Source organism: Watersipora subatra, chromosome 8, assembly GCF_963576615.1.
Source record: "Watersipora subatra chromosome 8, tzWatSuba1.1, whole genome shotgun sequence".
NCBI lineage: Eukaryota > Metazoa > Bryozoa > Gymnolaemata > Cheilostomatida > Watersiporidae > Watersipora > Watersipora subatra.
Window position 1 is genome coordinate 59360954 of NC_088715.1, and position 17196 is coordinate 59378149.

The 17196-nt window shown below is 35.4% G+C and overlaps 1 protein-coding gene across 1 annotated transcript in view; it reads right to left on the reverse strand.

Annotated features, from left to right (window-relative positions):
* LOC137402795 (CD109 antigen-like) overlaps positions 1-17196 on the reverse strand; it is a 63994-nt gene that overhangs the window by 7357 nt on the left and 39441 nt on the right. Inside the window, exons 15-24 of the mRNA XM_068089301.1 lie at positions 16132-16300; positions 14864-15093; positions 12581-12781; positions 11939-12079; positions 9486-9657; positions 7774-7971; positions 6464-6542; positions 5672-5852; positions 4805-5081; positions 2029-2270 (exon numbers count right to left, since the gene is read on the reverse strand). Of these exons, the coding sequence (XP_067945402.1) occupies positions 2029-2270; positions 4805-5081; positions 5672-5852; positions 6464-6542; positions 7774-7971; positions 9486-9657; positions 11939-12079; positions 12581-12781; positions 14864-15093; positions 16132-16300 (1890 nt within the window). The remainder of the gene's footprint in view (positions 1-2028; positions 2271-4804; positions 5082-5671; positions 5853-6463; positions 6543-7773; positions 7972-9485; positions 9658-11938; positions 12080-12580; positions 12782-14863; positions 15094-16131; positions 16301-17196) is intronic.

The following is a 17196-nucleotide window of genomic DNA, read 5'->3' on the forward strand; positions in this document are numbered from 1 at the left end:
TCTACATTATATTACACACAATAAGTAAATTCTGATGTATTGATACATTGAACAACTCGTGAAGGTCTGGAACCAATGCATGTTGTGTGTGCGAAGCTCGGAGGAAGTGAATAATATTCCAGTGGCTTCTTGTGGCTGTGGTAGTTGTGTCTTTTTTTGCCCCTGGGGATTCAACAACGACTTTTGCTTTTGTTCAGTTTATTATTAGTTATTGCTATTTTTTTATATTTTGAGCGGTTTTGCACTATTCGGTACTTTAGAAAATGTTTGGTAGGCTTTAGTATCAAGTGGTGGCTGGGCAGCTAAAGCATTGTTTTTGAGCAATGCATGGTGGTGAAGGTGGGTGGCAAGGGGGATAAATCACAAAATGAATTATCCCTTTTGCCGCCCACCAGCAAAAGAGAACAGGATAATTTGCCGGATGAATTAACCTGTTCTTTTTTGCTTGCTGTGGACAAATTATTAACACAATATTAACGAAAGTCTTAATACCAACATACTAAATCTACCTCTGTATTTTAACTGAGCACACACCAGCCATTAACTTGCTGGTAAATAATTTTATGTCGATCAGTTAGCGATATAAGCAATCTAAAAATGCAAGTGGGTACTTCATGCGAATAGCTTTTTTCATTCCTGCAGGTCGTAAATGCACGAGACTTCAATTAATAAAGTTTATTAATCATAAAGTTGTTAATTACAAAATCAATAGAATATAAATTTTGGTCTGATTGCTATGTCAAGGATGGACAGCTGTAATTGAATGTTGTCCGATACTACAGTGTTTTTTTTGTGATAAGCCATTGACCTCTGCTTATTATAATAGTTTTTGCTGTGAATCTATCAAATCTTAAACCTTTTGTAACTATTCACCTTACTTTTAAGCTTAGTTATTATAAGGGATTCAAAGTTGTGTCAATAAAAGCCATAAGGCATCAGCTATTTATAGTAACAGCTGTTTAATAACAACTAAATAAGCAGCCAGGAATCAGTGATTTGTAAGCCAACTTTTGATCAGTATGCGAGTACCGGGTAGTTCTAGTTCAACAAGAACTATTAGTGGTTTCAAGAAGGGCATCCAACCACAATTGTTCCTCTGTTCCATTTGTCTAAAGCATGTTGACTCCGCTTAAAAAAGCAGCCCCCAGATGACTTTTTCCACAAGCTATCATGGTATACTCATGCTATCATGGTAACTCGCCGCTGTTTTGGTTGGTGATAAACAACAAAGCTATTAAATAACTATAATAATAACTATTAAATAATTATGTTGCTAGTTTAAACTAGCAACTAGTTTAAAAATTGAAATAAGGAAATTTTGAGCAACTTTTTGTAGGATTTTGTGTACTGCTGTTAAATATTCTTTAATTAATATTATTGCAACTAAATTGGTAATAATTATTATTACTAGTAATCCGGCAAGCTAGTGTGCTGTGAAAGATGTTTACTCATCAAGCTCAGAAAATAACTTTGAGTACCAATACGTTAAAACGCCAAGAGGCAGTTGATTAGCACAGGGGATTAGCACAGGGATTAGCGTGCTGGTCTACTGACTTTGTACAGACGGACAGTAAAACAAAGCATTATAGTAAAGATGATTATTGTTCAAATAATGAGCGAATTGAATCAACTGTTTGTAATAACAGAAATCTAGTGAAGTTTGTGGTATTTGGTACGAAATTTCAGCTATCAAAAATACTAATGCTTGATGTGTTTTAAAGTGAAACTAATCGTTCTAAGCAATTGTGCAAGAATAGGTGTAGTAATGCTTTGTAATTGATTATCGTAAAAAATAATCATCTAAATATTAAGCAGTAGCCATCAATTGCTATTGGTTATCCAAAAGATTTCTGATTGGCTGATAATCAAAAATTGTTCTAAGTGATTGGCTAATCTAATTTTTTAGCAAAATCCGCCTAATAATTGGTTAGTGACACTCGCCTTTAAGATGTCCATTTTTACCTTGAATACACGTCTTTATCATTGCTAAATGACGTTGTGAAAAAACTCAAGCCACAAAAAACTTACGTATGTAGAGGCCCATCCACCGATATTCATTCTCTGCGATTGCAAGTACTTTTGGATGTTGTTAATATCTTTCTCTGACTGGCTGCTCTTTAGATACGAGAGAAGAGCATAACTGGTGGTGGTGACAGAGTAGGCAGTGAGCCTGTGTATTTGCTTGCTGTCTAGTTTAATCTGTGTTCCTAAGTCTGGGGTGACTTCTGCTACGGGCATGTCTTCTGTTGACCAGTAGAGTGTGTCTTGAACTGAAACAACGATATAAAACTATCATAGGGTTTATAAACCATTATCCATTTTACTGACCAAATATCACCCGATTTTAGAAGACGACATAAACGAACCAGCTGTGTGGTCAAATAAAACATTTACAGTTATTCATATTTAAAACTTTGAAAGACGATGAGATTTTAACGATGATGGGGTCTCAAAGATTAATACATCATTGCCTAGCCTGATTCTAGGTTACATAACCTGACCTACATAATAAAACCCGGTACTGTATGTCAATACAGAATGTTTTATTGAATATTAGCTTGTCGTTCATAATAAAAATTGGTTATATTGAAATACGGTTGTACTAAATCATATCAAACTTTGGAACTAATTCCATGTTCCAGTTGGTTGTTTTAGAATTCAGCAAGAGTGCTGAATCTAAACTTGATCATTTTGGTCTGTTATTATAATCATAGGTATGATTTGTTATCGATAATGGATATAATTAACAGTAGATTATTAACTTTTTATAAAAAGATCATTATCTGCTCAAACAAACTAGCATAAATATTTAAAAAAAAATTTTGAGCATTTTCAGACACAAAAAAGCTACATGAGAAAATTGTAAAATAGATGTTTCCTAAAATTATTTTTTTTCAGAATTGAGTTTCACAAATTTAACTTTTGCTATAGGGCCTACAAGATTTAGCACTGTCAAAATGAAATTTACATAGCTTGTTTTTACATGTCTGTGAAAGAAGAGTCTACCTCTTTAGATTTATTTTTCACTAGCCAAATGCCCGGCATTGCATAGGTATTAAAACAGCTTATAAACAGTGGCAGGTAATGAAATTGCCAGCTACTTGCCATTAGCCTGGCACTTTGCCAATGACTAATTTGAGTACACTACTATCCGTATTGCTAAACTTACTAAAGCCTGGTTCCCATATATGTCACAAAGTACCGGTGACAGCACCGCAGGTATTGCGGTGAAATGTGAACCTGCACGGCGGGTACTGCCAGTAGTTGCCGGCAGTCAATGCAAGAGTTTAGGCTGCTTAAATTTTGCGAAAAGCCGCAGGCAAAACCTTTCTGAAATGCACTGTACAGGTGAAGGTCACCATTATCGAAACGGCATGGCGAGCAAACATTTAATGCAATTATTAGCGATGCAGCTGTATATGTGAACAGAAGCTATCGAGCCTAGCGTCGCAAGCATTTTGCTGCCCAAGTTACGGCCGGGGTTTCGCAATCGATGTGGAACAAGGCTTAATAAGAGCTGTGAGAGCAAGCTTTAGAGCACTGCGTAATCCAAAGTGCTATGCCTATTTTAGCCGACATAACGACTCATATCGCCTAATGAATCATTCCATCTCGTGTAGCTCAGTTGGCAAGGATATTGCCTGTTGCATGGGAGGTTCCAAGATCAAATCCGGCATGAACTAAATCATTCATTCCTAGATTGATTTTAATACCTATATCTGGACACACCAAATGACAGACTGCGATTTACATATATACATGTAAATATGCAATTCTTTGTAATTAATTGAAAACCTGGCAGAGCTACAATAGTAATAGATATTCATTGGTGGTGTATAATTAGGTTCCTAAACAGCAGCATCTAAACTTCCACATTTGCCTGTAACAATACGACAAGCTTTAAAAACCCAAAAAATTACTAACGCTTTTAACAACAATATGACTATCTTTTCTAAATATTTCTTAAATCTGGTTTGCTGACCAAAACAGAACTTTTGTTAATTGTTACTCTAAATCCTCATTGACAGCATTAGATTGTTGCTTCAGTTTATTATCTCCAAAAGTGTATTCAACAGGTTTACAGGGATGCTGACTTAAAAATGTTAACATCAAAGGAATAAAAGATATTGGAAAATTAGATTATTCATTTGTGTGTTTGTATTAACTGCGTTGAACAATGCAGAATTACTACTTCCAGCTTGTCCAATGATCACTCGCTAACCCATTTATTTAGCTCCCAATCACCACCAAAAAACTTGGCTATCCTTGTCATGCTGCTTGTACATCATAGACAGCAAATAAAATAAAAGCTCAAGGTACACGATTACTACATTTTTATAAAGCGATAATGTGTCGACACCTGAGTGCACCAGCACCGAAGCACTACGCTTGGTGGAGTAGCAGTTAATGTTTCCTTAAAGCGCTACATTAAAGTGGTGGTTATGCGACGCCTTATGTCAAGGTCGTATCAAATAGATTAGAACGTTTCAACAACAAAAAAGTCTGCATATGAAAAACCGGGAAAAGGTATGCGCACGCGCAAGTGCGACGCCGTTGGTCACCAAGACCGTTTCCTTGACGCAAAGATGGCGCATCGCACGAGCGTTTTGCTTCTAGACAGCAATCCTGAATCATGACAAAATGAGAGCCACACGACTGTTCCCATGATGGCATCGCAGCACCACATGGGAGGGTGTCTCCATGCTTTCCCTGTATGAAAACTTAGTTACTGGTTCAGCGTTTTCAACAAATAAAGTTTGGTACGCCAACCAGATATACAAATACTACCAACTACAAGAATTACCTGTTCTGTTCATCGCCGTGAGCTTCCTCAAAGCAGCTTCCTGTTGGTCATGGTTGCTTTGAAAAAGAGCGTAGGTAGAGATGGCTAGTTCAAATGGGTCATCCATTTTGTTTATGAGGCTAGCGATATATCCGGCTCCTTGCGTTCTAGCACGCGCTACATCAGCTTTAGAGCTTTGATTTGTTTGTACAGACTTTGAGAGCGCTATAACAGTTAAGGCTGTAAGGGACACATTACTGGGTACCAACATGCCATTTACTTCAACTTGCAGGCGACTCTAAAACAGAGGAAACAAAATATAAAAAAATGTCTTTCAAAATAAACTTACACAAAATTGCAGTAGGTTTTATCAGAAAGTAACGGTATTTTTTACCGTTTGCAATTGTTTTTTTTGAGTTGATCTGACTGATGTTTCAACACTAAAATCAATAAAACTTCATCACTATTAAAGTGTTCAGATAAAAAAAAGTGATTATGATGACAATAGTTTTAAAATGACTGTGGAATAGAGACGGATATGGCTGCAACTTGAAAGTAATAGCCGATATCAATATTGGTATTGTTGGTATTACCAACTAGTGACACTATTTTGGCCTGTATTTTTTTCTGAGCAATTTACTTGTTCAATAAATGGTTAAAACCGCTTTGTCAATTTTTGTCAATTTCAATCTTGATACATCCTGACTATCAGATCACCTCCAACATCAACAACAATCATCAATGATAGAAAAATGCCAATAATTCCTGATAAAATCTGTTAAATTTTTGTGTAAGTTCTTCTTTAAAGAAGAGAGTGCTAAACCGCATAAAACATAGTCTAGCCATCTTTAGCATATTTCAAAAGTTCTTATGGGTAGATAATATTACCTCAAACATTTTGTTGTTGAGGACACCAACTTCAGTGACCGCTCCCTCAATTACCCCTCTTTGCTGTGCCAACCAACTCGCAGACTTTTCTAGAGGTGCTTGAGGAATCTGCATTTGCCTTATCAGATCTCGGCTTTGTTGTTTTACTCTGAGCAGGACATCTATAGTCAGCGCAGTCACCCTAAAATCAAACTAAAGACTAAAGTTTTTCAAACTTCAAACACATACTTTGGTATTTTTTATGATGCTATTGTTCGATAGAAAAATTTGTCAGTTTTCTCTTGACTAATAAAATTGCTATTGAAGCCTTTTTGATAAAATACATGTATTTTAAAATTTAATGTCATAATCAAAAATTGGTTTTGGTAGCTTTTGAATGAAAAAAGCATTTATGTTTCTAACAGAATCAGCCTATGAAATGCCAGCATAAAACAGCTTTACGCAAACATCAATAGCCTATGGTAAGCACTGTAGGAATACCAACAGATATATCTACTAAAGCTTTATGCAGCCCCTACATGTAAATACATTCACCAAAAAAACAAACAAGCCTTGTCTGTTGTTCATCCAATTGCCCAAATTATAGATTTGCATTATTGTTTGTTGTTGAGCATAGGTTATTCAGTTCTAGACAATCCATCAGCTCATGAACTAGAACTAATCAGATTAGGAAAAACAGCTGTTGACTGCTGTAAAAGGTGTTAACATTAAACTAATAATATTAGATTTAAAAGAGTTTCACTCTAATTATGGCTTGCAACCAGTAGAAAATTACTAGCAGACAAAGTGTACCAGGTGTTGGGTTTCTGACTCCATCGAAACAGATTGAAGGATCCATCCAAGTTCATGTAAGTAAATATCTCTTGCAATTCTACAGAGAAAAATAAACCAAGACATGGTTAGGGACAAAAATATACACAATAAATCTTTTAAAACTGTATATGTATTACAGTATTAATTAAAAATGATTTTAATGCTTTGGGAAATCAGGTGTGAGCAACAGGGACCTCTCATTTCTGGGTGCTATGACACTGCTACTCCTTTTACCTATAAAATGCTGAACACTATTTTTTCACATTTCAACGCCATTTTAGTTTTTAAAAAAGTGTTTAGAATTAAAAACTGTGATGGCATTTGTAAAGGTTGTTTACATTTGGCAAAGTTTTTGCACAGCGTTAAAATAATTATTCGAGCAGCATGTTACTTTCTTTTTTAAAACTTTAGACTAAACACTGTTCTAAACTTTTACAATTACAAAAACTTAATATTTTTCTGTCTTTTAGACATTTATATTGCTGTCACAGTGCCTCTGAAACTTGATAGAGTTTTTCAAAACAACTGACTCAGCGCTTGAGATTTTGGAACATGATGATTTTTTTAAAAGGAGCCTTGAGAAAATCCTTTAGTGACAGAGCATCTTAGGAAGTGAATGCTGGGAAATGCAATAGGTGGTATGGGTTGCCCAATCAATCTCCTAAACACAAAAACAAAAATTTGCATTGTGCTAACCCAGATTGCTATCATGCCTACTAGAAAAATTTAGTTTGCAGAAAAGTTTGATAAAGCTTGCTGATCCGATCCTTAAATATTTTTAGAACTAAATATAGAGTTTAATGTTTTTTACAAAATTGTCATTTGATTTTGCTTAATTAAAAGTCAGTTATAAGCAAAAATTTTGAAAATTTTTATTGAAACTCTATTTTCCAATAATACCAACTAGGACATTTTACTACTGGAACAAATTGATCAACAAACAAATCTACATTTAAAGGTTGGGCAGAACAAATATGACCTCAATACTTTGGCATAAGATCAAAAGCTAGCGCTGCAAACACCTTTTTAAAAATCAGATTCTACATAGTTTTAAGAAGAATAAATATTCCAACTGTAAAAAGGCAAATAAATGTTTCTGCTAAAAGTTAGTTGTCGTGTTGCGTCAATCAACCACAAAACTTAGACTAGGGTTAGTACAAGAAGGATTACTACAAAACAAGCAAACTTAATAGAACTCAAACTAGTAAAACTAAAAACAGAAAGTGATAACTCAGGTACAGTTAATTTCAAATCAAATTTTTGACTGACTAAAATAGTTAGCATCATACTTTTATTCAGGAAATCAATGACTACGTTAGTTTTCTCTTCAGAAATGGAAGAAAGAGTTCTGGCATTCTGAAGCGTGTAGAAGTTGACAGCAAAATTGAAAAGAGCGTTGAATGAACTGTAGTCTGCACTCTGAAGTAGACTTTTGCCTGTTAGGATGCTGCTTGTTTCCTGAGTAAATCCTATACCAACAATATCTCCTGCAACAGAAAAAAAACAACAGTTTTGGTAATTTAAAGAGTTTTGGAGTCTTACGAAATACATAATATAATTATTAAAAAATATTTGATCAAAATTATAAAGTGTAACCTATAATCTTTAGGCAATAAGTTATAAAATAAATATATATATTTCAGTATATATAAATAAAATAAAGCAAGTCAAGTATATAATTTTTGATTGCTACGATAAGTTTAGTTCATGCATTTGAGGTCAAGTATTTAGACTGCTATCCAATGCTCTAGCATTGGATAGACAATTCTTTACACAAAGCTAACTAACAAGACTACAGAAATTATCACAACCACTTCAGCATTATTTTATTTGTTTAAACATTAAAATTTATATAGCTAGTAGATAATAATGGCTGTAAAGTTTTGATTAAGCGCTATTGTAGAAACATTCAACATTAATTTAATGTTTTACAGTTTTAAAAAGAAAAAAGCTGCAAATAAAAAACAAAAAATTTAAATTTATAGAAATGGGTTTGAAATGGAAACATTTTAATAAACAATTATTGTTTGTTTATAGTTAAAAGACCAGTCGTTAGTATGCGCTCTCGTTTGCCTTTTTCTGATTTATGCCTGTTAGGTGAAGGACTGATCAGCAAGTTAAAGATGACTTTTCCTTGGCACGTTCTCATTATCTCAGTCACTAGCCTTGGTGTTTACATGAGAGTGCTATTGGCACGTAACGTTTACATGAGAGTGCTATTGGCACGTAACGTTTACATGAGAGTGCTATTGGCACGTAACGTTTACATGAGAGTGCTATTGGCACGTAACGTTTACATGAGAGTGCTATTGGCACGTAACGTTTACATGGGAGAGCTATTGGCACGTAACGTTTACATGAGAGTGCTATTGGCACGTAACGTTTACATGAGAGTGCTATTGGCACGTAACGTTTACATGAGATGCCTGCGTGATTATTCTGATAGCGCCTAGGCACCTAGTCTGAGTAGCTTTCATGTATTTTTAGCAAATTTTTTCATTTGTGAAATTAATCAGGAATTATAGCGCCGCTATTCTTGTATTCATTGCAATTAATTGTCAAAACTAAAAAAGATTTTTCAAACAGTCTTGGAGTTTAATGCCGTCGTCCAATATGAAACCAGAACACTTTTAATCTAGAGCTGTGAATATAAGACACTGTAAAGACAACTCCTGCATGCATGTAGGAGGCCATCATTTGTTATTATAATGGTGTCGTTGAACTTCTGCTTATTAAAATGTTAGCATACCAGCCATCTACTTACACTAAACCATGTTTACAGCTAATCTCAAACTACTGCCATCAGATGTAGAAATCAGTGAGTTTGATCAGTTTTCTGACTATTTGCTGTTTGTGCTTGTTTTTAAGTTAAATGCACGAAAAAACTTATTAGACAAAACTTCACATGGATTTTGAATAGCATAAAAACAGCTTGTAAATACGGGGAATCATAACTCCTAACAAATCAATCGCATCAGTCTGGTACTGCCTTACCACTTACCAATCACGTGTATCTCTGTTTTGGGTGAATCCATTATATAGTTTTGCAATCGGATTTCAGGATCGACGAGTTTTTCCTTGACCGGAATGTGCAAGTCTGGAGTTCTCACCGAGTTGGCAATTGTGAGATCAACCTGGTAGCTGGTAACGTAACTTTCTGGTGCCCCATTGTACTGTAACAAGAGGAACTTGCAGTATGGTGTTATCGGCTTTCTATTTAATTAGCAAAAAGATTATTTAACTCAGAAGTCTTGTCACAGGTTCTGAAAGTAACAAAATAGTTACAGGCTATCGATAGTTCTTAGTTTATTTGACTTCTTATTGCAAAACACAACAGTTATCTGTAATACTAATCCATACTAGGTTTTAGTGTAATGAGAGACATGTCTGTCTCTCCGAAGCCATAGTTGGATTTTGGAAAAAACAATGCATCATATACGATTTGAACTCGCCCCATTCAGCATGGTATACGCACACTAACACTTGCACCAACCAACCACCTTCCAGCATCCTAGAATAGTTGTGCGTATAGTTATTACACTTGACCATCTCTCATAGCACACGAGACAGTCAGGTTGCTATTTGGCTATAATCTGGGTATTCCACTGTTCTCAGGGAATCAATGGCTGCCTCGATATGTGAAATTTGCTTTTTATTTTGTGTTCACCGGTGAAAAAAAATTAATTTTCTAGCGATTCATCATCGATGCATACTAATGATTCAAGGCTTACTTCTTACCACTGCTCATAATTATGCATTTGAAAATAACGCGCAAGCTAATGTACATTGTGATTCTGTTAAAGGGATTATGAAACTAGAATTAGGATACCACACGATTACGCTATACTCGTAACTGAAACGGGTAGGGAACCCAAAGCAACTTTAATTTTTGAAATTTAGGGCACTAGCTCCATGCTAGAAGTAAATAGACAGGACTTTTCATCAAACTTGAGTGGTTTGATTCTACGGAAGTGACAAGTTCTTAAAGATGTACTTGTATCCAATTTTTGTAAATTTTGTGAGAAAGTTTCCACGTTTTTTTATTGTTTGCAGTTTTTTATGTTTGAGGTGATCTGTCTGCCAGGAATTTTTAAGATTAAAACAGATAAAATTTGATCATAGTTGAAATGTTTAGGAGAAAAACATGTTCGAAATGACATCATTCGCGGCTGTCGTTTCTATAATTGATTTCACCTACTGCGTCCAAATTGTGGCGTTACGCGTCTCTATTCTGTCGGTCTCTTTGCAACTATAGATGTCATAGTCGACTGTTCGCTTCATCTCATCATTTTAACCATAATCAAATTGTCGATTTTAATCATGAAACATCCTGGAAATCAGATCCTCAAACATCAAAAACAATTACAAATGATAGAAAAATACTGATACTTTCTGAATAAAGTCTACTAATATCTTTTTTAAGATCCTCAAACTGGTAAGCTTATTTGATGTCTTAAAGTGTTCTTTTAACAAATCTATCTTGTATAACCTGTTGCTATATTTCAACTTGTCATCTTACCCAAGTTTCCACTGTTAAATAGACAGCTAATTTGCAATTATAGACGTCATAATTACACTTTTGCTTGATCTGAGGATTTCAACTGTGATTAAGTTTAGTCGGTTTTATTCTTGAAACATTTTGACAGTCTGATCACCACAAACATCAAAACAATCGCTTATGATAGGAAAATACTGATACTTTTTGATAAAATCTACTAAAACCTTGTGGAAGTTTATCATTAAACCAATCCACCTGCATAAATATTTTTTGTGGATATCTAATTTCCCTTCTACATACTTAGGAAAGTCTAATCGCCTTGTATACGCAGCATTTGAGTGATTCATAAAAGATTTCTATGCACAGGGCTTGAACTTAAAACATTTAGTATGTAACACCCACTCTCTACTAACTACACTAAGCTGACCACCTTTGGCAGTTGTGGAATAATCTTTCGGATAATAATATTGGTGTTTCATGATGCTAAAAAAATTCTTGCATGAGGGAAGAGTTATAAAAGTACTACCACAGCTCCAAACGTTATTGACAACTTATTTAATATGTAAAACAGACCCGATTCCAAGCAATGCAGAGCTCAATTGACAATCTTAAAACTTTTGTTTTTATATAAATGCGCTAAAATCTAATTAAAAACTCTAAATGCACCTTTGCATGCAATTAAGGACAATTGCACTCAATGAATGTACTTATGGATTGCTGTCGTGAAACATTGCAAAAATTTACGTTAAAAATTAATGAAATCCTGAGCAATGCCAGGCTTCATCTAGTATACGATAAATTTAATTACGGTACTGAACTTTGAAAGCTGCTTAACTTGAACTGTCTAACTGAGGTTTATGTCAGGATTTTACACAATTACCCACTGGTGTTCTAACCAAGCCAAAGAGTACATTGATAGCTGACCAACAGACCCGCAGATTACTAACAGCACTTACCCCAACATCAAATTTCTGTCTGTGCGTCCATGACCAAACGCAACTGGAAGCCTCAATTTCTACAAACACTGTGCCAGTTCTTTGCATCATGACTGGAACATAAATTTGTCTGTCAGTGCCTGCCATCACCGGCATCATCACCTATAAAAATAAAAAAATCTTTTTTATAAATAAAAGTTAAAAATTACACAATTTTGTAGTATAGATGGCAATAAAGTTAGCGTAGGCAACTGCCCTTTATGCTGAATTTTCTTCCTTTCATTTTTTTTACATTTCATTAAAAGTAAAGCGGTAGCAGTAACAGCTGTCAGGAAATGAACAAAGTACACTGCTGATTTTTGTACAAAAAGGTTTTCAAGGAAGATGAGTTACAAAGTACTCGTTACAAAATAGTTTGGAAAGCTGACATAAGATATTTCTGTTCTCAAATTAAATTAATGCTGAATATTTTTACATACATCCGATAAGTAGCTATTATCCTGGTTTAGGATGAAATGCATGAAGGTTCGAGTTTCTTCTCAATTTATTTGCTTAGTAATTTTCAAGCTGATATTTGTGTTCTGATGCTAATCACTAGTTTAGCTAGCAGTCTCTTGCAACCTCAAAAATACAAACAGTTAGTTTACTAGCCGTATACCATACCTGATGGTCTCCACTACCCAAGACCGCATCGCCATTTTCCCAAATGACAGGCAAATAGTCTCTAGATTTCTTTAAAGTAACCAGCACATCGAGATCCTCTCTCCATCTATTGAAGATGGCTACAGAGAGGGTGACGTGCTCGTACATCCTCACTTGAGGCTGCCCTTCCACTTTCATGATCAGCGGGCGGAGATCGGCTAGCTACAGAAGTACAAAACCGATGATATTTAACTAGAAAGTTCTGAAAACGTCTTTTAGTGATAATTTTTACTAATACTTGACAGCTGATAGCTGAAAGCTCATTTCTGGCAACTGACTTTTATTGCATGTAACTAGCAACTGACAACTAACAAATGGCAGTTGACACCAGAACTAATAGCTGACAGTTCACATCTGACAACTGTCAACTGAAGTATTGCAAATAATGACTAAGATAGGAGTGCGTTATAAATGCTTGTACACTTACATTAGCGGTGTCCTAGAAATCCACATGCAAGATGTTTTATAGAAACTCTGTTTTTTGCGTTTGTTGGCCTAGCCACTTTTGCTATTTAGTACTTGCAGTATAAAAATTATATCGGGATTTTATAGTTTATAAAGATGTAATAATTATAATAAAGTATAGCTGAGCTGAAAAATTCAACTCAGCAGTGCTTCAGTAAGAAAACTACTTAGGTGATGCTTCAGTAGAAACACTACTTGGTAGGTAAGGCTTCAGTAGGAGCACTACTTGGTAAGTAATGCTTCGGCGAGAACTTCATTTGGTAGGGGATGCTTCAGTAAGAACACTTCGTGGTAGGTATCACTTAGTCGACATTACTTGCTGACAGCGATAAATTTAGGACTTCCTCTTTTCTTGATTTGTGTAGCCATTGGTTCTTTTCTAAGAGATGGCAGCAGTTCTTAGCTAAGCACTTTAGTAACTGATGGGATGTAGGCTAATCCACTGACTAGCTGCAACAAGTGCTTACCAAGTGTGCCACGCTCTTCAGCTACTCTGTATCCTGGAAGCTAGTGCTCAGTATACTGCACAGCCACAATGATAGCTGATCTATTGAGATGATGTAAGCTTGATGCTGCCTTAAGGCTGGTTCACACTATATCATCGTATCTCGGCTTTGCTGCCACAATACTTTGGTGGTCGTTGATGATAGCGATGTTCACACTATCACAATCTTATTCTGCTTGCATCAGGAAATGCTCTGTGACGTAGTGTTCCCATTTATTTTTTTTTAATTTTCGTGAAGAAACCTCTTTGTTTTTGTGCACTGGAATTAAATACTAGTTCCGCAGCGACTATCATAAATGGATATGAATAAATCACCCTACCTGTGACCACAGATTACCATACCCGAAATGGTTGATATTTGAAAGGCGGTTGTCAATGCTGGGCGACATACCACGAAAGTTTGACAGCTGTAAGCTTTCCCGACGTGTCTGCGTTGCGTCGTCGATACCATCAGTTTTCGGTTCACATAATCGACGATGAATGCTGTAAGGAAGACACTGACAAACGGCGATAGTGTGAACCGGCCTTTAGAATATGCTCTGGTCATAAATCAGCTGCATTGTTCAGCAGCCCTTGTCCATTTATAGCTAACAGATAGATACTAAACTTAACTCATTGTTGGAAAAAGATGGAGTTAGATGAGTTTGCGAAAGGCTATAGCGTAACCAGCTCAAAATGCTCAGCAGGCTGTTCAGTGAGTAGTTTTACATTTAGTATTATGCTACTGCAAAGAAAAGAGTGTACACAGCTCTGAGATCTTTACTATAAGATTTTGTACAATTCATGTTCGTTCGTTTGTCCATTGCCACAGTTTGAGGATGTGAAAAAATATTGCACCCAAATGAGATTCAGTCTTGTGACCTTTGGCTTACCAGCCAGGCTCACTATCTACAGCGCTGGTTGTTTGTATTCCATTATTTTAGGAGTTGTGTGTCTACATATTCTCTTTGCTTTATTGGCACACCTGATGATCTCTCGTGACACAATGGGCTGCTAGGGGCCAGTTTAGATAATATAAATCAGACATTTGCATATATTAAGTTACCCTACTTAAAAACTGACAGAAAAGCTCTATAGTGCATAAAAACCTTCATATTTAGCTATACAAATTTCACTTAGGCATAGGTTTACAAACCAATATGATCATCGACTAGGGTGGTCTGCTTTTGATATTTGAAAGCTTCAAAGTCAGCAAGCCAATCATGAGCTACCAGTTACTAGTTTATAGCTGTTTTATAATTATTTGCTCTCCCACATTCCGATAGTTCACTTACCATGACGGGTTCCTCGAGAAGCACCAGTCCATTCTCGCTGTTCATGGCCAGAGCGGTAATCACCCAGTCAGTTTCAAAGTTCACTATCGGGAAGCTCAAATCATTTCGGCCATCAGGTTTAGTGAACTGTTCAGACCACATAAATCCTGATGAAGGATATCGAATACGAATGTTCTTGCTGCTCCAGTGTTTGTCATTGTAGAGGACTACAGGGGAGGAATCGTTCTTGCCTGCAAAAAGGTAAATGTTTAGGACAAGATAGTTTCACAAGAAAACCTGTTTAAGTCAGTACAGCTGATGCTAGTTCTACATAATGTATAATTCTTTTATAACTTTTGTAAGTTCTCGTTTTTCACTAAAAAATGCATCTTGTCTTTTTGGTATCATAAAACGAACAAACAGTTTTAGCAATTGTAGTAAATACTCTCTGAAGGGAAGGAGTGATAATGGTTGAACTACTCCACAAATTACAGCTTGACTGAAAACTGAGCAAAAAATTTTGTCTATCACCAATAACCATACAATAACCATATATTAATAATTCATTAATAGAATAATACATTAATTCTAAATTACATTTACTTATGATAATAAACTAATAATCATATATTCTACTGCTTAATTGCTTACTGACTTTATTAAAAGCTTCAAAAATCTTTTTGAGTTTTGCTTTTTGATAAAAGGTGCACTAACCTTTAAGAGGTATGAGCTGTTCATTGCAAGTGGCACAGAAATGCATTTTCATTTCTTACATATATAAAAAATATAAGTATTGGAAATTCATTAAACCTGAAAATGATCTGTGTATTTTACTTACCCACAAGGAGTAACTTGTCGATCAGATAGCAGAGAAGAGGCACGAAAACAGTCAAAGATCAAAAAGTGAGATGTTTTTATATGATGCTGCCGTGTGAAACCGTTAGAGTCTTCTTAAGATTGCCTTCCAGTAACATATTGTTTTCAAATATTCCAAATATGTATGTTTTTTTAAGCTTTATTCTTATGGAACTTTTTTGTTTCATTCAAAATAAGGGTCTTTATTCACTCGGGGTCTTAATTTATGATTTAAATAGTCGCAGTGGGTTTGGCGATAAAAACGAACAGGGAAGTTCTGCTTCAAAAAAGACAATGTAATAATTTTATGAAAATTTAATACTGACAAAGAAAGGTGAAAGATCCTCACTACCTGTGAGTCTTTTTTAATTTTTGTGAAACCACTGTTAATACTTCAGCCAATGGAGTTTTATCATAGATCATCAGTGACTTACAGCCCATCTCATCTCGGTGATCGGCAGCACATTCTGCTCTTCCGTTGCAGATATCTTGTTGGTTATAGCAAGTCTTTCCATCCATGCAAGGGAACTCTCCTTTAGTCCTGTTACAGTGGGTATAGACCGCCGATACATTGGCGTCTGTGAGTATATATACTCCTGCATACTAGACATTATAAATCTAATTATGATACAAATTTTTTAAAATTTCAATTCATGGATTTTCATATCTTAACAATGACTGAAGCAATAGCAATTAATTCCTTGCGCATAAGGTAAGTAAATTTGTGAAACATGAGTGATAAATAGCAAGGAAGCTTAGAACAATAGTAAGTTACATACATCAATGATATACAGCCCCCCCCCTCAAGGATAGGCGACGGCTATCACATGGGCGGGGTTTAATGATCGTGTTCTGTTAGGATTGTGCTAGCCTGAGTTTCGAAGCTAACACAATTCTCGCGGGGTGGTCGCGTTGCCTTGTTAAGTTTTGGAAAACACGAATCGCTATTATCGTTTCATTAGCTCATTCAGTCAGTAGACACCCGTGGTTCACAATAGCAAACCTTGAATTTCTACAATTTAGGGGTAAACCTAACCAAAATAATGGATCCATGCAAAATAAAACATTTCAAATTACCTAATTTTACTAATTTTGAAATTGGTAAAGGTCGTAGTATATGCTTAAAGTGTAATATAATTTACCCAAAATTACCCGAGCAACGGCCTTTTTTTCTTAGTTTTTGATTAATATTTGCCACCCCTAATATAAAATGACAGTCTTTCACCGTTGTCACATTGTTTTACCTGGCCAATAAGATGGGACCGCAGGTAAAGCTGTGCAGTGTAGTTTTCATACTCAAAATTCGGTTTTTATGTAAAACCAAATTTGGGTTATTTTACGATTGTGACTATTAATATCACAAATGCTTGTGAATGGCAACTGGCTGATCATAACGGTGACAATATTGGGATACTATATTTATTTGACAACAAAATGAATTAAACAGATCAGTAAAATAACCACTATAGTTCATAATATTTGTAAATTTACCAAGGGCT